Genomic DNA, 26,442 nt, shown 5'->3' with positions numbered 1-26,442 from the left:
GGGCGGTGAAAACTGTCCAATCTTCACCGCTTCCTCACACCCCTCCATCCAGGACAAGCTTCTTCCCTGTAGCTGTCACCCTACTGAACACCAACTCTGCACCTCGGTGACAACCAAGCAACTAAAGGGTACTACATACTCGCCACTCCCGACCGGTAGTGTGACAATGTGAAGTCAAAATTGCGTAATTTCCTTGCGCAAATTTAAGCCTCGCGCAGGCAGGTTGTGCACAGGAGACCCCCTTGCCTGTTGAGCTGCACCACGACCAAGGAGCACTTGACAGGGTCAACGAGGAGGTGTCACTGCACTACCCTATCCCACCCAATAGCATTCTATTTATTTTACAAAATGTACATACTGTAACTACACATACATACCAATATTCTACTGCTCTTATAGTGTTAAAGTTATCATACTTTACAGTATACTCACACTTACTTGTACATATCTGTACTGTTAACACTGCCCATACAGTTATTTTTACTACACTTATGTTACTGTTAATATGCTGCATACCTGTACATATCTGTCTATATTGTCCATACTGCATATCAATATTTATTCATGCTCTTATGTTATTGTTAATACATTGCACATATCCATACTTTGAATCATGTCCCTAGCTTAACTGCATACTAGTGTTCACACTGCACTATTATGTCATTCACTGTTTACACTGCTCTACCTGTATACTGTTCACATTGCACTATACTGTTTACACTGCTCTATACTGTTCACATTGCACTATACTGTTTACACTGCTCTACCGGTCTATACTGTTCACATTGCACTTTTCTGCATTTTTGCACATCTTGTTACACGCTAACTGCATTTTGTTGTCTCTACTTGTACTTTGCAATGACAATAAAGTTTAATCTAATTTTTTTTTATTTTATCTAATCTAGTACAGATAGCTTTTGGACTTTGTGATTGTGGAATTAGTCCAGGATACAGTATATTTTTGAATTGAAAAACAAAGACAACCACCAGAGTATATTATACATATCTTTATTCCACTTAATTCATGAACAGTTACTTTTTTTTTACACAACACAATTCAGACAGTTTAAAAGGGACGCCCAGAATCAATCAACCAATAACTTTTAAGATGAAATGTAAAAGAACTGCCACCGAATTGCACAGGTTAAAATAATTAGATCATAAAGTTAAAGGGCAAATTGTATAACTTTAAATACAATTGACTTTGTGAGCTTAATTTCAGACAAGAAAATGCTGTTATGGTACTCGCTGTGTTACTCTGCCTACAGTCAGTAGGTTCCAAAGGATTAAATGAAAAAGAAAGAAAAAAAACACTTACTCAATGGATCTTCAAGCAAACGTACCCATCTTTCTGCTAAAAAGACATTTCTTGTTAAAATTACTGTTCTGTGGTACCTAACGTTGCTCTCGTGTTTTGAAGAGAAGTCACATTTCATATTCAAATCCACAATCCAAATGTTTTTGAGAGCACAATGAAGCATAACATGTCCAGTTTCCAAAATACCTACATCAAAAAGAGACAATTCAAAACTTCAGCATCGCTTGGGCATTTAGGGAGAGAACTAAAATCAATTAAACCGCCAAATCCAAGTGTAACCAAATAGCACTTGATGGGCAGAATGACTGATTTCAATCTATTCAAAATATGAACATTACAAATTCATTTCCATGAGCATTTCAAGAGCATATTGCTAATAAAAAAACCCTAAACCAAACTAGTTCTGCGAGTTATAGTTCCCCCAAGTTCTCAACACCGTCAGTGGGAGTTGGACTAACCAACCATTTGTCCTGTCCATGGTTCAATACTTTTTTCTACATTTGTACAGATAAATTAGCCAAAGAACATCCCTATTTTATTGCATGTGTAACAGCATGTGTAAGTGTTGCATGTTAAAGTGGTGCAGAAGTAATTATTGTACACATTTTAATTTACAGAAATGGGTAGCTGGCAACTGCCCTAGAAACATATGCCATTTTATTTTCTTCTTCTTCTTCTTCTTCTTCTTCTTCTTCTTCTTATGTTCAGTGTATGATCAACACAACTGTAATTCATAATGGGGAAAGAAAACTCCAAAGGCAAGAAGTAACTCTTCAAATGTTACTTTCTCCAGAAGCACTTGTAGTGGCTTGACTAGGCAGACGGTGTTTTTCCATGACAAAAAAAAAACATTCAGGCAGTTGAAAGTTGATGTGAATCCTTGTATTCTCCTTACTCCTCACCGTGGAGGTGGGTCTCCCTTTCATAAAAATCTGTATTTTTGCAGAAACCAACATACAAACCTTGGGCTCGTTTTTTATTTATGTTTTGTTTATAATTGAGCACATTTTCGATCTGTATGGCAAGATGTTGTCAAATATTGTTGGAAATCTGAACCAGAGGGCGCATAGCGGAGTCAAGCGGAGCTTGCATGCCAAAGGAAGGGAGAGAGAGAGAGAGCGAGCGCCAGAGCACGGGGGCGGTGGTGTTCATTTTGGAATACTTGACACCTATCCACTGGGCCCCATCTGTTGCGGTTCTCGCTTGTGTTCAGCCAGCCACTGCAAGATCTGTTGTTTGAGCTCCTCATTGGGACGAATCTGGTCCATAGTCAGATGAGTCCGATTGAAGGGGTCGGTCTGATCACTGTGTGAACACAGGAGTTTGAACAGCCAGTTAGGTTCAGCATTAGGGTGGTTGTGGAATAAATATGTATAAAACATATTGTGTATCTAGGTCACAGGGTATACGCTCAATGCCCTTCACAATTCCAGATTTGCTTATACTGGCAGATCAATTTCCTGGTTACATTAATATACTGATAGATATGGCCCTATAGTTTTCTATAGCCGTTGTCTTCAAGACCTACCTCGTCTCACGGTAATGTAGAACGACTCTTCAAAATCATGTGTGCCACTCCCAGCAAATGGGAAATAGGATTTAAACTGTACATTGCCAGCTACTGTACAATGACAACTATGAGTAGCTAACATTACCATGTTACATCTTAACCAAGCAACTGATATTACTGAACTGGTTAGATAAGTTAAAGGTGCTCTAAGCGATGCTGGGTAACGTCACTTCTGTTGACTTTCAAACAAAAAACAGAGAGCTAGCTCGCTACTTCCTCCCCCTCCCTCCCGTGCTGCTCCCGTGCAATTGAAACTCTCCTAAATGCGCATTGCGTCTGTGATTTGCTGGAACAGTTTGTTATGGTTTTATGGGCTAGGTTTGCCCACGTTGTTTTTGTTGCCGTTTTTTCGAGCCTGGGCTGTCCACAGAGATCGTGTTTTTTACAGTGTATTCAGGACAGACAGCTAGCGGTTGGTTAGGTGATGTTTGCAGTAAGTGACATAAAATGTTTTAGCCTTAAAAACGCGTGGCATCGCTTAGAGCACCTTTAATGTTAGCTATTTTGTTTGACTAGCAACGACTACTCTATTAAAACCAACAGACCAGTAATCTATCATTTTCTGTCATAGCCAACAGTGTACAGCGTAACCAGGAAGTTGATCTGCCGGTATAAGTGAATGACGTGCATAGAGCCCAGTACAAAATGGGATGCTGCAATTTGGCTAAACAGTGAGGTACTGAATGTATGGGTTCTCCCGCTGATTTAAAAATAGAAACTGTGTGTGTACCTATTAGATAAGACTATACCATCAAGCCCTCCTGTGAGGTCCACTTTCAACTGAACAGAATAAGTACATCTTGGCGAGTTACCTGAGGAGATGCCGTGCTATTGTGGAGCGATCCACTGTGACGTTTGAAGAGGGAAGTACCACTGGGTCAAGCATAACAGTGGACATGATTGGGTCTAAAAACTCGTCCGGAGCATCGGAGTACGTCTCCTCCTCCTGCTGATGACGGTCTGCCAGGGACTACAAATAAATGCAATCCACAGAAAAACCCAATAAGTCACTCAAAGAGATAATGACAGATGATGAGACTTTTTTGTTTTGGACAGTACCTTAATTTTGTCTGCTAGAAGACTGAAAGACACAATCATGTCCCCAGGCTTGTTTATCTTCTTAAGGACTCGGACTGTTTGGCAAAAGAGTGTTGGAGAATAGGAACGTCCATCCTTTGGGACACTTGCACAAAAGTTTTCCTCGTTTCTGAAAAAAAAAAAAAAAAAACACACCAAAGGAAAGTTCCATTATAAAACCACAGCACTATTTTCTGTGTCCTGATGTCAGACGTTTGAAATGCACCAGGCAGAGGACATTATTTGTGGTATTCGTTCAACTGAGTTGTTTTAAAACTGCACTTTTCAACAAAGGACCAAAATGACTACATGTGGAAGAGATGTTACAATCAGTGCTGAAAATCAGAAAACTTGGAAAGTGCAGACGTGACTGCTGCAGAGGAACGACCAACGGTATGTGCATGTTCTCTTTGACCAAAGTACACCTATAAACACTGTAATTCACTCTGAAACACTCGGAAACAGCTGATTCATTCTTGTGAGAACTCACCCCAGGTTGAGGTAGATGGTGCAGATGTCGGAGACCAATTGGTGAGGTTTGAAGTCAAACTCACTGAAGTCTTTCACCTTGAGGGCGCCCATCTTAGGTCCTACTAGGTGCTGAAGGAAGTAGTTAAGCATGGAGATGATCCTCTCAGCCAAGAAGGGGTGAACAAAAATACCCTTTATTTCTGAGACACAAAAGAAAGAAAGAAACAATGGTTTAATTTCTGGTACTGTCAAACTGACCATAAACAAATATTTTCCTCATATCCAATCCTTTGATCACAGTTATAGTCTGTAACATGTATTTCTGCAAACTATAATCTGTATATTTAAGCTATAACTGGTGTAATAATACAACCTAAAGATGACTTGGACTGGACATGACTTGACAGCAGTTAGACAACAGTATGTCTAGTATGTCTACAAATGCTGATTCTAAAACGGATAGTTCCAGTCCTTGATTGTGATTGCCTGAAACCCATTCAATGCCTTTCTAAAACCCAACTCAACCATTCACATTGACCGCATTTCCATCTGCATTATGATTATCTGTGAATAAATCTCATTGCTGTGCCTTTATTTTAAGAAAAGCAATAAAACCTTCAAGGCTGTAGGTTCCAATGATTTTAGAACCGCCAAGGGACATTTTTAGGCCTAGAACTCCCTTTAGCTGTTCTAGAACCATTGGAATCTATGGCCTTGAGGGGCTTATTGCTTTTTTAAAATGGTTACTACATATATCTGGCAAGACTTCTCTTGGGGCTTATTGCTTAAACCATCACTAAATATTCCAACAAAAATTTTTTACCCAAAATAAAGCATGCATCCCTCGCATCCTCCCTCATCTCGCTCACCTGACGTAAGGAAAGCCAAAGTGCCGATGGTCTCGTTGGACATGATGTTATGGAAGCGACCAAGCTGGCCAAACATCTGCAGGCTGGACTCCTTCTCTCGCCGGGCGTCGGGTGAGAGGTCGTCCCAGGCACCGCGGTCTCGCTCCAGCTGCAGCACCTTGATTTTGCTCAGGAACTGAGAGCGGGCCAGCGGAGAGCAGACACCATCATCATTGTGTCGTTAGCTAACGTATTCATCACGTTAATGAAACGTGAATGCAGGCAACTCGTTCCACACATTGTTTTCATTATGATTCTTGCTTTAAAGTGGTTTTTGACTAGCCAGATCTTAGAATAGAAATCATCAATGTATAAAGTGAGACACTTCTTTTATGGTCACTGTTTCATCAACCAGCCATGATACAATGAATCTGGTGATGAGAAAACTATGTAAGGAGGTGAGTAACTCTGTAAACTACTTATTTATCAGAATAAAAAAATCTGATATAATATGGAGATTACAATTTTTGGCTAATACACAATGAGTACAGAAGGCATTTCTCCGTGGTGGTTGTTAAGGTTGCACAAGGAGGGTAAGTGCTTGTTTTGACAGTTTCGGGCACTTTTGCAAATGACGGGAATGACTGGAATGGCTGGAATGTTTACGGCTTCCACAGAACTCAATAAAACATCTGTGGAAACAATTGCTCACTAACTAATGGCCCAAGGGCTAATGTTTGTTCAGACGGCCTTTTGAGACACCACCACATTATCCATAGGTGTTGGATGCTGAAACTCTCTGGGACCTGAGAAAGACAGCCAGCGGCAAACGCTCCCCTTGGTTCCCTACCTGGATGGCCTCATCGAGCAGGAAGATGGCATCGTTCATCAGGAGATTCAGGAACCGCAAGAAGAGAGGGGGATTCATGGCTTCCAGGTTCTCAGATGCATATGTGGCAAGATGCTGTAATCACATTGCATATCATGATGAATCTAACAGAGCTGTAATTCCCTCTCAGGTCCTGGGAAGGCCTGAACTACAGGATCTCACGTGTGGCGTCTCTCACCTTGATGCTCTCTCTGTAACTCTCCGTGTTCCACATGTACTTCAGAATAGAGTACATCGGCCTTCTGTAATTGAACTTCTGTTCAAACTGGTGTGGGTCACCTGGAGGGTTAAGAAGCAAACAAAGAACGAAACCATAACTCTCTCTATAAAACTATGAAAAATGAACGTTACCATAATAACCACATCTGCTATCAATTGACATCAATAAACAAACAATATTCATTGATAAACCTGAACAATGATAAACTTCTACAATGACTAAGACTCACTAATAATTGTGCACAGCCACTCACCCGTAAATTCAATATCTACAAACACAGTGATAAGTGCCTCAGCCAGACGGGATGCGTGGCAGTATGAGCAGAAGACCCGCTGGCGTTGGAACATGATAGGCAGGGTGGTGCCCGCTGCGGCAGCCTCCATGTGTGGCATGACGGCCTCAAGAACCTCTGCCAGCTTGGCGCGCAAGTGTGGATTGGACATTCTGTAAACACAAGGGCAGTCAGTGTTACAGCAAATGGCCACAAGAGGGCAGAGGGCATGTCGAGCCAAAGACTTTCTAATGACGAGACACAGCACTTAAAGAATCCTCCATAGAACTGCATGGGGTTAGTTTGAAATGGCAATATGGCAGTTGTCTACACATATCCCGCCCCTTCCTGTATGCCTCCCTATTCACTTGAATAGGAAAATAGCTGCCCCATAACTGGCCAAAGTGACCAAGATGGCTGCCAAGTGGGGGGGGCTTGTCTGTAAGGACTTTGGTTGAGCTTTGCTTGTGTCAACAACATTGCTCTGTGTTGTCTGTGGTATACAACATCTTTGCTACTTCAGCAGCTAAAGTGATTATGAAGAATACAGTTTAGAGCGAAACAACTCAGTGTCCTGGTTTCTTACCTCTCCACCGTACCCTGGTACCTTACCTCTCCACCGTACCCTGGTTCCTTACCTCTCCACCGTACCCTGGTTCCTTACCTCTCCACGTTGCCCATGAACATGGTGATGAAGTTGAGGACCTGCTCTAGACTCTCGGCTGACGTCTCAAGAACTTCATCAGCAAAGCGCCTCAGGAAGATGAAGAAGTCTCCCAGGTTGTCCACAAAGAATTCTTCACAGACAAGAAATACAGAGAACAAGTGATGACCAAATAGTAGTGTATATCTTTCCTTTTTAAATGATTCATAACAGATACTGTCCATGATCTATGAAAATGTGCAAGAACAATTCTGCTAAGCATCTAACCATTTGACACACCACTTTGACACACCATCCCCTTCAAACAATTCAGTCCAATTCTAGTATTATTTGACACTATTCAGCTCATCCTTATGTGTAATGTAGATCAGTGGCCTAGTACACAGAGACCTAGCCTCGCCTAGGAGACACTGATGAAGGCCTAATGGCCGAAACGTTTGTTTGATATCCCTTGTCACTATTAAAGGAAATATTAAAAGAAAACAAAAGTTCTTGGAGTGCAACCTTTTTTGATTTTGTATATCAGTGACAAACAGCCTATCTGACCCCATTTGGAGTGCTGTGGGAGGAGTGTGAGGTGTGAGGAGTGTGAGGTGTGAGGAGCGTGAGGTGTGAGGTGTGTGAAGGTGTGAGGTGTGAGGAGTGTCGTACCTGGTACGTGACACAGCTGGTTGTTGTTGAGTGGGGGTAGGGGGAAGTGCAGGGGCATGTGTTCGGAGCCCTGGTTGTTGAGGCCCAGCTGCACGAGCAGCGAGGCACAGGCCGCCTGCAGGTTGAGACAGTTCTGCAGCATGGCGGGCTGTGTGGCCGCCGCCTTGGTGGACAGGTAGACGGTCATCAGGTGCTCGAACTGCTCGCGTAGCTGCTCGGCGGCGGGGCCCCCGCTAAGCTGCGTCTCGCGCCACGAGCCCTGCAGCCGGTGTAGAGACTGGTTCATCTTCACCATCTGATCATGGAGCCTGCCAATCAACACAGGGACAGCGCTGAAGGGGACAAGGAATAGGACAGCACTACTACACTTACACAACCACTTTGGGCCAGATGCCCTTCTTCAACATGCACTGGCCAATTCACCCTTAACAGACATAGGCATCACATCAGCAATAAGCCAGAGCCAAATGTTTAGATGGCACATTGGGCTGCAGAGGGCATAGGCTAATACTGGCATGTAAGTATTGATTCATTTACATTCATTCATTAAGCTGATGCTTTTATCCACAGCGAGGATAAACATTCCAAACAAAGAGAATGCACACTAACAATGTTGCATTCACAAATTCTACAACAGTGGGGTAAGGAGAACAATTAAAGAGAGAGGCTTTTCTGAACAGATAGCTCTTCCAGACTGATGAGAAGCAGACTGAAGAAGCCTTCACCTGTGAAAGCCTATGTGTAGAGTGAGCTGTGTGAGGATAAGGTTCTCCGTGAGCAGGCTGTAAGACTGGGCAAAGCCCGCGCTCTGTTGAGGGGGCAGAGGGATCAGGCACGTCTCCTTGTCCAGACCTGAAGAGGAGAGGGAGAGGGAGAGAGAGAGAGAGAGAGAGAGAGAGAGAGAGAGAGAGAGAGAGAGAGAGAGAGAGAGTTGGCAAACCAGTAAAAACATGCTGCATCTACAGCGTTAACATCCTGCCAAAGTATTTGTACTCAGTTGATTCCACAAATACCAGAAAGAGGATTTAGAACTTACGTCAATCAGTGGTCCAAAGGTTTAATGTAATGTTCATGAGCCCCCATGTTCATGCCCTCAGAGTGTAGCACTGTAGCTGTCTGGCAGCTCTAGCTAGGTAGAAGTGAGCTCAGTAGAACCAATTGTTTTTTTGTTTTGTTTTTTCACACCAACAGTACTCGGTGACCACAAGAAACAGAGATTGATGTGAAAAATCGCCGGAATTCTCCTTTAAAGCATCACTATGCAACAAATTGCTTTTTTAAGAGCAAATGCTTGCAATCACCTTAATGAATTTAGATGGTAACTGATCATGTGAACGAGAAATAAACACACATGCTATTCCCACTAGCTGCCCAGCCTACTAACTATGTGGCCTACTAACTATATAGCTTACTAACCATGTCAACTACTACCTATGCAGCCTACTAACTATGCAGCCTACTAACTATGCAGCCCTAACTATGCAGCCTACTAACTATGCAGCCTACTAACTATGCAGTTCAATGGTCTGGCTCAGAACACCAAAAAAAATCCTTCACAGCATGACCAACAATATCACCAAAAGAGTTTGTTTGTAAGCAAGATTTGATCTGTGCCATCTGAGTTGCAGATTCTATTTTGGCTTGCTTTTTTGTAGCTTGCTAGCATAAACTAAAAGGACATAATGCTGCTTTAAAGGGGGACTGGCGAGAACAAGGTGATGATGCATGGGGCAACTTTTTGAGCAATGATGCTGGGCAACCACATAACCAGTTCCATGTTTTCTGATTGGGTGATCTTGAAATTTTGCGTACTGGTTATTAAAGTTCTTTTGGGAAAAAATATTGGCCATTATCAATGGGAACATGCCAGAAGCACAATACTCAGGAAAATTACTCAAAACGTTGTGCACCATCAGCTTTAGACTCTCAGTACTCACTGATTCATCTAGCACACATTTAGCTCATTCAGCATTTCTCCACACAGTATGTGACACATAATGGAGAGAGTGGACAGATGGGACGTCTGGGCACCTCTGGCATGGACGTTCCTGTTCCGCCTTTCCTCCTCGCTCAGCTCGCCCAGGGCGCAGTAGGTGGGGTTAAAGGTCAGCAGCTTGGCCGAGTTGGGCCGGCAGAACGGCTGGCACAGCTTGAGCAGGGCCGCCCCCAGGTTGAGGAAGAAGGCATCGGAGGCGTACATCTGGAAGAAGATCTCGGGCATCTGGTTGGCCCAGATCTTGGTGCGGCCCGTGTTGGCCTGCAGGCAGCCGCCCAGCCAGGAGAGCAGGAGGTGCCGAGTCTCGCTGGACTGCTGCAGCAGGTTTTTCAGGATGAAGTGAAGCTTGTCATGAAACTGACCCATGAACTACAGGGGGGAGAATGGAGGTAGAGTATGGATGATGGAATGCAGAAGAAGTAGAACCAGAGACGTTCTAATGAGGCACAGCACTCAAAGAATTTCCCATAGAAATGCATGGGGTTAGATAGGAACGCAAACATGGCAGTTGTCTACACATATTCCGCCGCCAAAAGTTGACGTGAATACATCGTGCCAATCATGTGTTGTGATCTCGTAGCTGGAGCGAGGTTGGTGTGTCGTGATTCGTGAAGCACTGCACACGCGCAGTTCTACCCAAAATAGATGCCCGATAAGTACCCAAAAACCGTTGCAATATGGCCACTGAGTGGAGGAATTTGCCTAAAAGGACTTTGGTAGAACAAGCTGGCAAATAACTTGAAAATAATTTAAGTTAAAGATTCTGTAAGCAATCTCAGCCCTCCCCTCCCCCCAACCATTCAAAACATATGTTTTTTTTTTTTACCAACTCATACACCATGTATAACCTATACATCTATAACAAATCAAATTAAAGTCTACTACAGGTTTGTCTGTTATGCTTTATGTGTTTGTATGTCAACTCATGTAGCCAGTACCAACGAGTGCACTTACTTGGTGGATGTTGGACTCTTGAACCTTCATTTCTTGTGGGCTGGAGCGAGACGGGTTGAGGAAGTAGCCGTGACTCTCCACCACGCCGGGCGTTTTGAGGAGACAGGAAATATTTAGGATGGTGCCCAGCAGCGTCTTCTGGTACTGCAGTCCATTGCTAGGGTCTTTTGGCTGAATGTGCTCTACCAGAACCTGATTAAGACCCAAAACAAATAAGGAAACAAAAACACATTGTGCAAGACAACTACTAACATAATCAGGTTTGGAACAATTGTGCTATATCAAATTTGAAACAATTTCATCAATTAGATGATCTACATGCCATGCTCCATCATCAGTTCAGTTGAGTTTCATAACTTCCCTCCAGAAAGACAGACAAATAACCAACTTAAATTTGCTACTGTTCTACACTATTATGTAAGCGACTCTCTTTCACCTTTGCGATGTCCTTCTGTTGGCTGAAGTAGAGGAGCACTTCCAGGTAGGAGTACAACAGCAGTTGGCACAGGTCCAAGTCTTTGACGCGGCCTTGAAAGATATCAAAAACTGGCACCATCACCTCCCCAAAGGTACGCACTTCCTGGTCAGCCAGCAGGCCAGCAATTACCTCCTCTACAAACTCTGCTACCAGCTCAAGCTCTGTCGAAAAACACATAAGACAGCATACACAGTTACCACAGAGTAAGGGTGTGTTATTATCAAACACAGAGGATAACAAATAAGTCATGTTTTGAGAGGGATGTTACTACCGTAATTTCCCAACTATATGCCGCGGTTTATACATTGATTTTGCTAAATTTCTTCAGCTATGAGATTAATGTACGGGGGTAGTTAATATGGTATTAATTTAGTTTTGTTTTTTTAACTTGCATTAAACACTGTAATGCGGTTTATACACAATGCGGCTAATACACAGGAAATTACTGTATGATAATATGACCAAGAATGAGAATGAAGGGGAGAATAAAAACGAAGTAAATCTCGATGAGGCCATCGTCTAGTGTGGTACTGGGTGAACCCAGACTAGAAAGGAGCCCACTGACATCCGTTCGTCTGGGTTCATCCAGGGCCGCGTTTCCCCAAAACCATAGGTGCTAACTAAGTTAGCAATTTCGTTGGTTGCAATGCAATTTCCCATTGCCAACCAACTAAGTTGCTAACAGGTTAGCACCTATGGTTTTGGGGAACACACCCCAGGCTAGTACTGAGGTGGTGAGGCAGTGAGGTGGTGAGGCGGTAGAGTCGACTCACGTGCACTGCTGACTCCATCCAGGAAGAGGTCAAGCAGCTGTTCGTAAACATTCTGGTTGACGTAGATCTCCGGGGTGAGGAGGACCGTGCGAGCGTTGGACACGGTGAGGTTCTTGCAGCGCACGGCAAAGGGCAACAGTTTCTCTGGCACTTTAGTGACCTGTAGGGGGAGCAAGCAACCGGTTATTTTGCCTCAAACTCCTTTTGAGCCAAAACAGTTTACCAGAAATTTTAGCTTAAGGTGTTACCTGGTAAGTCTAAAACACAACATAACATTCACTTTATTTTAATATCGGATCAAACTGAAGCCACTTGAAATTAAATAGAAAGATGAATGGCAAAACAACAAATGTGTTACTTTAAAATGCAAACCTCTTCTTTGGCTCTTTGGTAACAAGCATAAAGGTATGGTACGGCGCACTTCTCGCCAGCATCGCGGTCTGCGGACAGGTTCACCGCACTGCAGGAGGTCATGTATATGAGGTGGTTCCCAGGCTCCAACAGCAACAGTCTGTTGAATAAAGCCTGCGGAGAGGACAGACCATCACTGTCAGAGCCCTCACCAGTTCGAGTGGTTCATTAGTGTCCTCTGGAAGAACAGCTACCTGCTCAATACTGTCCATGTCAAGCCAATCCTGTCCATCAAGATCGGCAGCCATCTCCTCCAGGAACACACAACGTGAGGGGATGCCATTGCCTCCTCTGAGACTTGGGTCACCTTGAATCAAATACAGATGCAGGGTCTATGATCTACCAGCATATCCCACACATTTTTGCAGTTATTCATATTAAATGTTAAAGTTAATAAGTTAAAGTTGACTGATATTTACAAATGCAACATTAACTGCCTTACAATTTAATATAGAACAATTACTTCTTACTTCACACTAGGAGGCCACACTATTTTGGCACAAGCAAGTAAAGCATAGCCTACACAAGAACAATTCATGCGTATGAACGCTCACACTTTTCTGGGTAGACTGACATGTAATCCTCCTCATCCCATCTGCTGATATTGAGCCTCTGCCTCTCCTTTATTTAGTCACCTCCATTGTCTGATTTCACTGTTGTAAGTGCCGCTAGCAATTTTTGGCTAACCTAGCTAGGACTCTCCCACTTAAGTTACTGCTCCCATTGACACATGCTTTCTCTATCTGAGAACATCCTTGTCACTGCCTATTATGACTCTCTCTATACACCCTTGATAGCTGCACAGCACTGCACAGCACAGCACACTATGCAAACAATAGCCTGTATTTATTCTCACGCGGGGAGTTAAAAATTAGGGATACGGTCAAATTGTTTAAGACAATTGCAAGACGCAACCCAAATGGAAGGAGGGCACACAGTGGGACTCACTGTTGTCGAGTGTGATGAGGAAGATCCTCTGGATCATATGATTGACATTGAGCTGTTCGCAGAGCTCCTGTCTGGAGCGGAACGACCTGCTTATCTCCGCCACCGAGTCATCGTTGTCCTCGATGCTGTCCGTTACAGAATTCTCCGATTCTGATTGGCTATCCCCCGAGTCTTCCGCTGAAACATAGGATGAGAACCCACTCAGTTCACCATCCACATAAAAGGTCAATGCAAGTCAAGGCAAATTAACATAGAATAAAGAGTTACACATGATTAAACAGTTCTAATTCTAATAACACAGAATTCATAGCAACATCACATGAAAACTATAATACAACAAAAATAACGGTCTACTGGTCTCAGAAAAATTGATTTGAATAAAACCAGTGCTCTTCAAACAAAAAACCTCTGTTATCTGATTAGCTGCCCTGCATTTTTCTAACCGATGCCGAATATTTGTTTCTTTGCTTGTTTACTTAATTTTTGATGTTGATCGCACAACTTAGTGGCAAATAAAAAAATATAAAAAGATTTATAAAAAGATAATAACTATCATTTTTTTCAACTTTATCAGGCGTCCATAGCTGCATCTCTGAATGTCCCAGTCCATGCGTAACACAACATTTAGCTAGTGCAGACTTGATGCAACATAAGAGATAAATATCAGCCACTGCCATTACCATATACATTTGCTGATAGCCAATATCAGTGACCAAAGCTGATATGATATCAGGCCCATACCGATGTTGGGCTGATACAAAAATGCAAATTGTGGGCCGGGCAGTAGACTGAAAGTCGGTTGAATGGGTAAATGAAAGCCAAATCATATAAGGCATTATAAACAGTGACAAATTCGTTTTTACCATATTGCAATTGTGAACTGTTCTGGGGCTACGTCAACAAGAAAGCTCTTACTGTACATTCTTAACCAGCTTAAACATGAACAAAACACTAGTCAGCTTACAGTTATTGGACTGGTTTTGAAATATCTACATATTTTCACGAACTGTGTTTCAGCCTATATACTGTCTTCTTGTGAATTGCACATTGTCATAGAAAATAACACAACAAAATACAGTATCTCAACAGGATAGGGCTGGTTGAGACTGAATGATTACACATTCATCTCTCAGAATTGCAAGTAGCCTACACAGAATCACATCACATCAACTATGTGCATAACTGCACATCACATTCTTCGACAAGTATGACATCATGACAGAGGGTTGAAACTCACATGGTGGTTTGCTGTGTTCTTGTTGCTGACCCAATGCAAACTGCTTTGCATCTGCAAGGGAACTGAAGAGGGCTGCAAATGGGTTTCTGGAGATGTTCTGGTTATTATTGCCCTGGTCAGTCATCTCATTGGAGCATATACTCCATCCACAAACAACAACCTGGACAACGATAATAACATTGTGTTAACTTTGGAACCATGGCAATCCTACCACTTCCCACACTTCCTTCCGCCGAAATATGTGTAATTATCAATAGCAAAGCCAATCAGTACACAGGCCATCAGTTCGTTCTTGTGACAGCTAACTTACAACTGCTTTGTGTCCATGCAAACTTGAAGAAACAAACACCCGGATAACTTAAGGTTACTTAACCAGCTATAGTGCTATAACGTTGAAAGATAAATTCCCTTAAGTTGCATATTTGTAGGAAGTTATTTGGGAAAACAGCGTATTGGGACAAGCACCGCTTACGCTGTGTAATGTCACTAGCTTGCTATGCTAAGCAATGACTTCCCCTTGCTAACGTAACAGCAAGGCATTAAAGGGATCTGCCATATGGGTCGGTGCGATCAAGGGAGGATTTCCCTATCTATAATCACGTTTTCGTCAATGTACTGCACTCATTCCCACGACACTTGATAAGCAAGGTACCACGCAAAAGACACCACCGATGGCACATATTTAAGCCTTTCTTATGCCTCAAAAATAAGGTTTCACAAAGTATCGTACTACGGTTTTCGAGCTAGCTGGAGAGTTAGCTAAGTAGCTAGCTAGCTATCACATCAATCTAGCTAGTATTTCTTTACGCAGTTGCTGTTAAAACTGTATATTAACACGGTCACTATGTCTGTGTATATAGAGACAGGAATGACATCAATGGACAAAATTAATCCACAGCCAACTCACCTGCCTGAGTCAACAGTGCTAGCTAATGAAATCGGGAATCTTCCTCGGCTACTGCAGTTCTCATAAACATAGATGCACAAAACGTCATCAGTACAGGACGAAGTTACGGAAAGAGCAAAGGACGTGCGCAAATAAACCAGGAACTAGGAAGAGCTCCACGTAGCGAAGAGGCTATCTGAACTACTGGCACTAAGTTAGTCTATCTAACATTGCGATCATTATAGTTGTATAACACGTTATCTATCTAAAAATAAGCATTTCATGATATTGGGCATTCATACCTGAAGAAAACAATGGCGGATTTAGGAGTCGTTTGTAAACAGACGAACGTGTCTGCTCTCCAAGATGAAACAATTGCAGATTTGACGGAGCTCGAGGATCTGGAAAAGGTGTATTTAAATCTTTGTAATGAAGAGAAACAGGTCCAGGCATATCTACAGGTACTGGGAGAACAGCAAGGAACCATTGAAAACAAGATGCAGTTGCTTCAGAGGATGAGACCAAAACTGCAGCTGATTGAAGGAGATGCCTCTCAACTTGGTGGAATGATCAACTTTACCTGTAGTCTGGCTGAAAATGTTAGCAGCAAAGTCCGACAACTGGACCTCACTAAGAAACGATTGTATCAGGCTATACAACGTGCGGATGATATTCTGGACTTGAAGTTCTGCACAGATGGTGTTCAGACTGCCTTACACAGCCACGACTATGAGCAAGCAGCTGCCCATATCCACCGCTACCTTTCACTTGACCAGTCAGTCATAGAGCTCAGTCGACAGGGAGGAGAAGGCAGTAGTGTGGAGACAAGCCTTGCGTTGTTGAAGGATGCAGAAGTGGAGCTCAAAGCTCTGGTGACCAAGCGCCTTGAAGAAGCAGTAGCTGCAGATGACATCACTCAGGTGGAGCGCTTCTTCAAGATCCTTCCTCTGCTACGCCTGCATGACGAGGGCCTTGCACTATTTGCTAATTACCTCAGCAAACAGCTGGCCAGTAAAGCGCAGGACAATCTGACACTGGCAGTCACATCGGATGTAGGAGAAAGGAGAGCACCCATGATCTTCGTAGACACTCTGACACTACTGTTGGAAGGAATTGCCCGTGTTATTGAGACACATCAGCCTATTGTGGAAACATACTATGGCCCTGGGCGATTGCATACCCTTATCAGTCACCTTCAAGCAGAGTGTGACAAGCAGGCCCAAAGTATTGTGGACAAATTTATCCAGAATAGAGACTATCAAAATAAGTTTCAGGTGGTACAGACAAGCATGCTGAAGGGGGTGTCTACAGATAAAATCGTGGTCAGGGAATTAGATGCTGTCCTATCCGAAGTAACTCTTATGAACTCAAGAGCAGAGCTTTACCTGCGTTTCTTAAGGAGACGCATGACGGCTGATTTTGAAGTCGCAGATGCCAACGCCGCTGATGGTGTCCCTCAGGAGCATCAGCGGTGTACTGAGCGCCTGTTGAAGGAGTGTGAGTTGAGCTGTCGTATGCAAGAACTGATTGGCTGCTACATACCCATGGAGGAGTACTACATGAGGGAAAACGTCAACAAAGCTGTTGACATGGACACATGGGAAGTGGGACAGATGACGTCCAGCATGGTGGACGACGTTTTTTACATTGTGAAGAAGTGCATAGGCCGCGCTCTGAGCAGCCAGTCTTCTGACTGTGTGTGTGCTATGATCAACCACGCCACAAGTCTACTGGAGCAGGAGTTCAGAGAGGTGCTTGTGGGCAGGTTGCGGATGGGTTATCCCAGTAGCGCGCTCGCAGACCTGCAGAGAGGTGTGAGCAGTGCTGTTAGCCTCATGCAGAGCAGTCTTCAGCAAGGTAAATTACACACACACATCGAGAGCCAGGAACAGGCCAAGAATGCCTTCCTCATGACCCTCAACAATGTGGACGTGTGTAGTGAGAACATCAGCACCCTGAAGAAGAGCTTGGAGAGTGATTACGCAAAACTTTTAAGTCAAGGGGCAGCATCTGAGCATGCACAGGCCAAGATTGACAGCTGTTTAATGGACATGGTGACTACATCCAGCAAGTTCAAAGACCTACTTCAGGAAGGTTTGTTGGAGTTGAATAACTCGGCCATCAAGCCTCAGGTAAAGCCGTGGATCACCAGCTTCCTGTCTTTCTCGCATAACATTGAAGAGGAGGAGTTTGGGGAGTACGAGGCCAATGACCCGTGGGTGCAGCAACTCATCATCCAATTAGAGCAGCTCATGGCGGAGTTTAACACCTCTCTTTCACCAGCGATTTTTGACACTCTCACCAGCTTGATGATGAATTTCATCTCGACGGAAATGGAGAAGACCGTGTTCAAGTGCACCTTCAGCAGGCTAGGCGGCCTGCAGTTTGATAAAGAACTGCGCTCTCTCGTTGCATACCTCTCATCTGTCACATCCTGGACCATCAGAGACAAATTTGCTCGACTGACACAGATGGCTACCATCCTTAATTTGGAAAGGGTGTCTGAAATCCTGGATTATTGGGGTCCCAACTCTGCTCCACTGACATGGCGCCTGACCCCCGCTGAGGTGAGGCAGGTGCTGTCCCTCCGCGTGGACTTCCGAAGTGAGGATATAAAGAGGCTACGTCTGTAACCGCCTGTCACAAAAATAGGCATTGCTACGCTATGTTGTTGTACATAGAACCATTGGTGAACTATAGAGAGCAGTCTGTGTTTTAGTTTTGCTCCGTTACAATGTGTTGATATTTATTGTTAATTTTAGTCAGCAGTTCAGCCAGAAAGGCTGAAGCTTAACGTTGGACTGTTCCTTATAAAAAAAACAAGGCAGGGGGCAAAGAGTTAATATCAAATCTGTTTTTCCACTTTACATAATATTGTAAATGTTTGTGATTCTGGTTCTCTACTCTTGGGAAATAAATATGTAATTTGCTTGGCTGCTAATTGCCCATCTTTTTTCTTTTTTCTGAATTGCTAAAACACTAAATTGTTTGAACCCAGTGCTCAGTGGCCTAAAGCCATCTAGTGCAGTGATCACTATTTTGACAATATCATAAACATCATTGAACATTACAGTCTTATCAATGTCCCATTTACAATATTTTATTGTCTCATTTACTGAACATTTTGTCTTTTCCAGTACCTTTTCCAATACTTTATTTTCACTGAATGTACAGTAAATGCTGAATCCACGGAGTTAGGGAAACGTTTTTATTTTTGGAGATGCAAAATGAATTTACTGTATTGTTATGAGTAAGCACTATGTTTTCAATGACAGCTCAGTAGTGTGTTTTTCTTTTCATTTTGACTGCACAGTTAAAACTGTTTTAAGGCGATTCCTTGATTTTGCAAAAAAATGTCAGGTTTTGTGACTGTTGTTTGGGAATGAGGTTTTGTGTTAACAATCTTTAGGAAATGGTAGAAGGTTTAAAAAATGGTTTCCGCAATTGTGAAAAATTCGAATATAAAAAACATTAAAGAACAGTAAACAATGAGCCTTTCAGTGTGTCTGAAAAGCACTGGGCTTGATCAGGGTGGGTTAGCTGTACTGTAGAGTTCATGAGTTACCATATGTACCATGTGTGGTGTGCTATTTTACAACACAAATGTAAAAAATAAAACAAAATAATACTGATTTCTGGGATTGAACAACGTCATTAGCACAACACACCATAATTATAACCACCACTTTAATAACTGAACATATGATCTTCAAATGTATGTTTCACACCTTATTTCATCAAACAATATATTGTATGCATATATACACAGTTTGAATCCGTTGAATAATTCCTCTAGTAATTCTTGTGGGGCCAGAGTGTTTGCAAATTGTGCACATCTCTGAGATGCTGCTTGTAACATAAAAGCAAGATCACAGTGCATTATCAGGGCTGAGAAGGTGTGGTCTATTAGTTCATAGCAAGTCATTACAGAATTCCAATGCTCTATGTCTGTTTTTACATACCATTATGCAACAGTATTTGTAGAAATGTGAAATGTTGCTTGCTTAATCATCATGTCTACTCACATAACCTGCAGTATATGACTCCTTTAATGCTTAACATATTGCATACTGTTAAATTCTAACTCTGTACCCCCGTCTCATAGTTGTATACATTATAGAGTATACATTTCTTCTAGGTTGTTTAAAAATCCCAATGAGAAAACCATCGTAGTATTCATTATAATCCTCCAACCTCATTGTAGACTTCACATTCCTGTCATGGTATATTAGATTAGATTAAATTAAACATTATTGTCATTGTGCAGAGTACAAGTACAAAGACAACAAAATGCAGTTTGCGTCTAACCAGAAGTGCAAAAAAGCAGAAAAGTGCAATGTGATATACAAAGTATAGACAGGTGGTGCAAAGAACATGTTCTTGTCATGAGTGTTTTTGTCATGAACTTTGCTGTGGTAAGGAATGTACTATGTGAAACTGCCATTACACACTAGGTAACTCCTGTTACCATATTTTTGGCTGGGCTTTTGTCGTTACACTATAATCACTTCCTGTTTACTGTTAAAATGTAATTACAATAGCCTCCTCTGCATTGGCAATACACTGAAGCAAAAGAAACAGGTGCAAATCTACCCACAGTTCTGCTGTGAAAGGTTGTTTGGTCTGCAGTCATTATCAAACATGTTACTGTAGGCCCTTAACCTTTATGCCATAGCAAAGTGCAAGTGGCAGCTGAAACTTGAATTAATAAAAACAAATTCATTATAACGCTGGCATTCTACATTTTTCTATAGAAAAGCGCAGAAAAGAGCACACATTTCATTGAATGTTTTACAACATGGAACTGGAGGACACAAACTATATTAATACGCATGAAATGATATACCAAATGATGAATGGTTTTGAAGGAATCGAATGCCAAATACCATTTCCGGTACAATACACATATAAGCAGTGGCCAAGACTGTATCATCTTCTTACACAAAAGAGTTGTGCGTTGGTTCTGAATCCTGCAAAGGGATGATTGATACACACATTCACTATGATACATACATTAATATTATTTTGATTGTAATATTGATTTTGTGTGCTTGAATGAGAGTGGGTTGTATGTGTGCTCTTATGTCTTACCTTGTTGTTGCAAAGGACCATTGCAGTGTGAGAGTTCTTATATCCAGACTTGTCCATGACCAGCATCCTGACGGACGATCCACCACACATTATGATCCTCACCACTTCCTTCAGGTGTTCCCTCTCCACCATCTGTCCATTCACTTCGACCACCACATCGCCTTCAAAGAGACCGGCTCTCTCAGCTCCACTCCCCGCTGACACCTACAGAGGTGGACAGGTAAGGACAAATAAGGGACAGAGGTGGACAAATGAGAGAACAATCAAGGTACTAGGACAAGTTAGTGCATGAATAAGTAAGTACTACTCGCATAGAACAGAATGACAGTTCAAGCGAAACCACACTGCAGACACAAGTGCTAATATGGCCCACCTCCTGCAAATGCTGTCATGCCATACATTGGTCTAAAGTTTGGATTGCCCTAATTCAACTGAGACTAATACCAAAAATTATGATCATTCATGATTATTTGTATTTTTTGCTGCACTGAAATAAAATCAAGAAACATCCACATGTGTGTGCTCTGGTGAATCCTCCTTCATACATGGTGTTTTGTAGTTTATTTGGATACACTTAAAATTAGGGTATTTGATATTTCATTTTAAAATACATATTGATGTATTTTTGCCTATCCTTGACAGTAGTAATACTGGTTTATTGTTCTCTATAAGGCTATAAAAGAATTTATAATTATGATACATTGCTTCTGGGGTGGCGTCTGTAGTTCTTGGCAAGCACTTACATATAATCTTAATAGTAAAAGTCAAGTTCAAAGTCTTATTTGTAATTTGAATCCCATTTTAAGCATCTACAGTATGCTATTTTATGCCTATATAGTAGACCTTGATATAAATCTGAGCAGATGGCGTCCATTTACAAAAACCTTTGTGTAAAAAGGCATTTTTTTATTGTTTGCAGATGGGATTTTAACAAGAGCTTCATAAAATCTGTTGCTAAGGCCCAATTGTGTTTCAAGGTCACATCAGTGATAACAAAAAGAGATTACAATGCCACTGGTCCCATCGTTATCTGCGGTGGGATGAGTGTCCTACCTGGCTGATGAATGTCCCTGTTTCATTTTCGACACATCCTAAACTGAAGCCGAAGCCCGAAGCTTCTTTGTTCAGAACACAGAGCCGAGGGCAGGGGGGCACTGAATGGTCACTCCTAAGGGCCTGGCCTCTCCCAATAACACGGTCCTGTCTGTTGTCTTCCCTTCTGTCCACAAGATCTTCTTCAAAGAAGAGGAGTGGAGACAGCGCTATCTGTGACACAAGACAAATATCATTTAAGGAGGAATAAGGCAGCCTTTATAATAAGTGATAATAATAGTAATAAAAACATAAACAGACACACTCTGACAAATGTATGACCGTGACACACCTTCTCGTAAAACTCTCTCCCAGTGAGCGAGATACAGGTGAGAGTGACCCGCTGGCCGCTCTGTCGCACTAAGCTGACTATGTCCTTGTGCTCAGCCGCCTCGATTGGCTCGCTGTTCACTGCCAGCAGCATGTCTCCATCCTCCATGCCTGCCTTTTCTGCTGGACTGTCAGGGTCCACCTCACGCAACAGATGAACTGAAGGGCACAGTATTTGCAAATTATATAGATAGATAGATACTTTTTTGATCCCCAGGGGAAATTCAAGTGTGTTGATATAGTCTTATTAAAGGAAAATTCCGGTTTTTAGCACCTTAAGGCCCTTTTCTGGTTTGTTTTGGATGAACTAGAGTGATGGACACCGAAATTTTGACGATTGGTCCTGTCTCGACTTTTCTGACCACTCGGTGAGTTGCACAGTTTTGAAAATGAACGTTAAGGGTTGTTTTAGGACATGTTTGAGTAGCCTACAGTATGCCTGTTGGCAGCCACCCTGAGCAGTCAAAGGCGAGTCAGAAAAGTCGAGACAGGACCAATCGTCAAAATTTCGGTGTCCACCACTCTAGTTCATCCAAAACAAACCAGATAAGGGCCTTAAAGTGCTAAAAACCGTAATTTTCCTTTAAGGTGTTTTGCGTGTGATGGTCTTTAGGGCCCCCACTGTCGACTTCAAGGCAGTGCTGCCACCGTCCACTTCAAGGCACCTAATCCTAACCCTAACCTTAACTCTTGCATATCGCCTTCCAAGCCTACCAATTAAGTCGACAGTGGGGGCCCAAAAGATCCTATAACGTGTTTTGCACACTGCCCCAACAAACACCAACAAAATCAAACAAGCACCAACAGTTGGGTCAGTGTGCACCATCAGTCTGTGTTTGTTAATGGAGCTGTTGACATGTCCAAATGGTATTCCTTTCAATTACTGTCTGAGCAGTGTGGAGCTGGAAGTTGTTTCTCTGAACATCAACAGATACTGAGGTAACAAGGGAAATCATTTCACTGTTGTGCAAAAAGTTATAGTTCTATTTGCTGCACACATGCTAGTTACAAGTCATGTATTACAAGTTATGTATTACAAGTTATGTATTAAGTTAAGATAAAATATCTACAAAATTAGTTTACAATAAAACAAAATGCTTACAGTAATTTCCTGTGTATTAGCTGCATTGTGTATAAACCGCAGGACAGTGTTTTAGGCAAGTTACAAAAAACAAAACCATATTAATACCATATTAACTGCCCCCGTGTATTAACCTTATAGCTGAAGAAATCTTGCAAAATCAATGTATAAACCTCAGCTAATAATTGGGAAATTACTGTATTTCTTGGAGTTAGGCATATTGCACAATTTATCTTGAACTTATTCCAAAAGAAAAATTGAGGATGTGATACTGACCAAGTTGTCTTGTTGGCAGTTTCTCTTGTCGCAGTAGAAAGCCATAGCCATGTGGGCCCTGGGTAAGGTGCATTGTTTTCGGCCTGTGCGGTAGATTGTGGGAACCAGCCATAGTGGGCAATAAGGGGATGTTTCGCTGGCGGAAGTGCTGCTCACTTTGGGCCTCAATCACCAGAACTGTTAAATGATCTCCACATTTCTTGACCTATAGAGGAAAAAAATAAACATTGTGAACAAAATAAATCAAAGAGCAATGATGAAGTAGTTCTGTTATGCTTCATGACCCATAAGAGGGACTCACTATCTTGGAGAGAGCTGAATGTGTGAGAGTTGAGACCGGACTCCCATTGATCCACACCAGACGATCCCCAGTGCAGACTCCTGCTCTCTCAGCAGGACTCTCACTCACCACACTCACACGGTAACTACTCTTCACACCTGAAAACATTTATTTTACTCACAAAGCTGAGAAATGTACGTGTGTTTTATATGTGTTTTATCTGTGTTGTGTTGTGTTGTGTTGTGTTGTGTGTTGTGTTGTGTTGTGTTGTGTTGTGTTGTGTTGTGTTGTGTTGTGTTGTGTTGTGTTGTGTTGTGTTGTGTTGTGTTGTGTTGTGTTGTGTTGTGTTGTGTTGTGTTGTGTTGTGTTGTGTTGTGGTGTGTTGTGGTGTGGTGTGTTGTGGTGTGGTGTGTTGTGGTGTGGTGAGGTGCTGTGTGGTGAGGTGCTGTGCTGTGTTGTGTTGCGTTGCGTTGTGCAACATTATGTCATTATGTACAGTTCAACAGGCAATGTCCTGTTACAACTTATACCTTCAATGGGCATTATGGTAAGACCCAAATCATGGCCTGGTTCTCTGGTGATGTGGCAAAGCCTAGGTTGGGCAGAGAGGCCGCCGTGATGAGCACTGACAAGAGATTTCAGGTCCAGATTTTTGGACACAGCCCTCTCATAGTCTTCACTGTTCACTGCAAGCACATAGAGCAGCAGCCCTGACTCCTGGATCTGTCGAACCACCTGTCAATCAAACCCAGAGATAGCTAGAGTTAGCAAGAAAACCCATCAAAACAGAACATTTCTTGGCAAATGATTTCTAGATGATGCATGGATATCAAGCTTATAGAACATGTTGGCAACAAAGACAGATGAATGCAACCCTACACTGAGAACTTGCAATCTATAACTGTATTCTACGTAATTCTATGTAAAATATACAATTACGCTACAACTTTCATTCCAGTTCTCATTTTTGCTGTGGAATTACCATCAAAGACAAGAAGAAGCAAAAGACAGCTGAAAGCAGGACAAAAAGGGCTGAGGCGTAGAGTAGAGGGGATGGTCACCTGGGCATGTGCCTTGGTGTGCACAAACTCTCCGTTGACCTCCACGACGTATTGCCCTTCCCTGAGCCCACTCTGCTCGGCCGCACTCCAAGGCTCCACCCGTCCGATGCGGTGACCCTGGACGTCATCCCGCCGCTGCAGATGGAAGCCGAAGCCCTGGCCCTTCTCCTTCTTCAGCCTGCACAGCTGGAGGGGCACGTCTGTCTCTGGGGCAACCACAGAGGAGACATTTAGAACATTCAGGTTACCATAGCCACACATCTGTCTCTGGAGCAACCACAGAGGAACCATCCAGAACACATACGTTACCATAGCCACACATCTGTCTCTGGGGCAACCACAGAGGACACGTCCAGAACACTTTACCATAGCCATACTGTTAAGGTATCTCTTGCAATTACATAGGCAACATTCCTAAGAGGATGATCTAAGGCTAATCTATTTTACTATTTATTTCTTATCTCTCCTAGCAACACTCAGGATATATGGATTTGTTCTAATAGTATAGTGTGGTTGTTACTTTATGTTTATGGGTTAAAACCTACCTGTGTCATCTGAAATGACCAAGGCTGGGTTATCAATTCCAAGTTTTGGGTTAAAAGTAAATTTCCTAAACACGAAAATAAATTGTGTAAATGGATATAAATACAACAAGAAGAAAAAAACAACAGGAGAACCACCACACAGTCTGTGAGACTTACAGAGGAATGTCATGGGTCTTCTCTGGTTCTGGGAATAAAAAACAACATCCATGCTGGTTACAATCTGGCTGCCAGTTTAAAAGAATTTCCATGAATGTGTGAACCAGGCTGCAGCCTTCACATGTGAACATTAACTTAGACACTTCATAAGTGGTCTGGTCTGTTTAGACCGTAAGCCATGTGTTACCCATTGGCAACCTGCAGTAATATCACTGTGATAGTCCAACACCATAAGCCCAGAATCAGCAATAATAGTAATTGTTTGAGCAGTTTTGTATGAACCATTGGGTTGCCTAGTCGTACATTGCCACGTCAAGTTGGTTTCAATCTACTGGTGCCAAAAAGTACATTTCCTTTGGCACACTCCAGTAAAGTATGGTGTCCAGCATTTTAAACTACACAATTTAGCCTTAACCACTACACTCGTGTCCAACATTTAAAACTACACAATTTAGCCTTAACCACTACACTCTTGTGTCCAACATTTAAAACTACACAATTTACCCTTAACCACTACACTCGTGTTCAACATTTGAAACTACCGGTACACAATTTAGCCTTAACCACTACACTCGTGTCCAGTATTGCAAATTGCACATAATACTCCCAATCCTCACCCCAAGTAGCTCAATGTTATATACAAAAGTATAAGCAGAATACAAACAAAACAACTCACCTGTTATGTATCTCATGTTGGCGTTTTGCTATTCTGGGTCTCTAGCCCTACAAAAGCACTTCATGAATCAATAAATATTTCATGTAAGTTTATATTGCAATGTCCCGACCAGAACTTCTACCTGACTTGGTTTGTGTGAAGGTGCAAGGTACACATCTTGGTAGAGCATTAAGAATGTTTTGTCAGCAACCC

At 42.4% G+C, this 26,442-nt stretch overlaps 3 protein-coding genes across 4 annotated transcripts; 1 reads left to right on the top strand and 2 right to left on the bottom strand.

Moving 5' to 3' along the window:
• Positions 1–992: 992 nt before the first annotated feature.
• On the bottom strand, positions 993–15,985 carry ube4a (ubiquitination factor E4A (UFD2 homolog, yeast)). 2 transcript variants are annotated; one of them, XM_048266579.1, is made up of 20 exons: positions 15,965–15,985; positions 14,777–14,936; positions 13,540–13,716; positions 12,786–12,898; positions 12,553–12,705; positions 12,181–12,340; positions 11,366–11,568; positions 10,930–11,121; positions 10,011–10,344; positions 8,705–8,831; positions 7,980–8,287; positions 7,329–7,461; positions 6,647–6,837; positions 6,352–6,452; positions 6,135–6,248; positions 5,306–5,480; positions 4,456–4,636; positions 3,948–4,095; positions 3,701–3,858; positions 993–2,623 (listed from the first exon to the last, which is right to left on the bottom strand). In XM_048266579.1, the coding sequence occupies exons 2-20, from the start codon at positions 14,898–14,900 to the stop codon at positions 2,488–2,490; spliced, it is 3,228 nt and encodes a 1,075-aa protein (XP_048122536.1). In that variant the 5' UTR covers positions 14,901–14,936; positions 15,965–15,985; the 3' UTR covers positions 993–2,487. The 2 variants fall into 2 exon arrangements, with proteins under 2 accessions (XP_048122536.1, XP_048122537.1); XM_048266580.1 differs by lacking the exon at positions 15,965–15,985 and adding an exon at positions 15,684–15,758.
• cog4 (component of oligomeric golgi complex 4) lies at positions 15,690–19,294 on the top strand. Its single transcript, XM_048266584.1, has one exon. The coding sequence runs from the start codon at positions 15,977–15,979 to the stop codon at positions 18,293–18,295; it is 2,319 nt and encodes a 772-aa protein (XP_048122541.1). The 5' UTR covers positions 15,690–15,976; the 3' UTR covers positions 18,296–19,294.
• Positions 19,295–19,335: 41 nt separating this feature from the next.
• On the bottom strand, positions 19,336–26,405 carry pdzd3a (PDZ domain containing 3a). Its single transcript, XM_048266587.1, has 11 exons — positions 26,251–26,405; positions 25,575–25,602; positions 25,419–25,483; positions 24,874–25,079; positions 24,343–24,547; positions 23,834–23,970; positions 23,533–23,737; positions 22,138–22,334; positions 21,807–22,019; positions 20,754–20,957; positions 19,336–20,632 (listed from the first exon to the last, which is right to left on the bottom strand). The coding sequence occupies exons 1-11, from the start codon at positions 26,264–26,266 to the stop codon at positions 20,600–20,602; spliced, it is 1,509 nt and encodes a 502-aa protein (XP_048122544.1). The 5' UTR covers positions 26,267–26,405; the 3' UTR covers positions 19,336–20,599.
• Positions 26,406–26,442: the final 37 nt, after the last annotated feature.

Source organism: Alosa alosa, chromosome 16 (assembly GCF_017589495.1).
Source record: "Alosa alosa isolate M-15738 ecotype Scorff River chromosome 16, AALO_Geno_1.1, whole genome shotgun sequence".
Lineage (NCBI taxonomy): Eukaryota > Metazoa > Chordata > Actinopteri > Clupeiformes > Clupeidae > Alosa > Alosa alosa.
The sequence above is the reverse complement of the archived record's forward strand: the minus strand, read 5'-3'. Positions and strand labels throughout refer to the sequence as shown.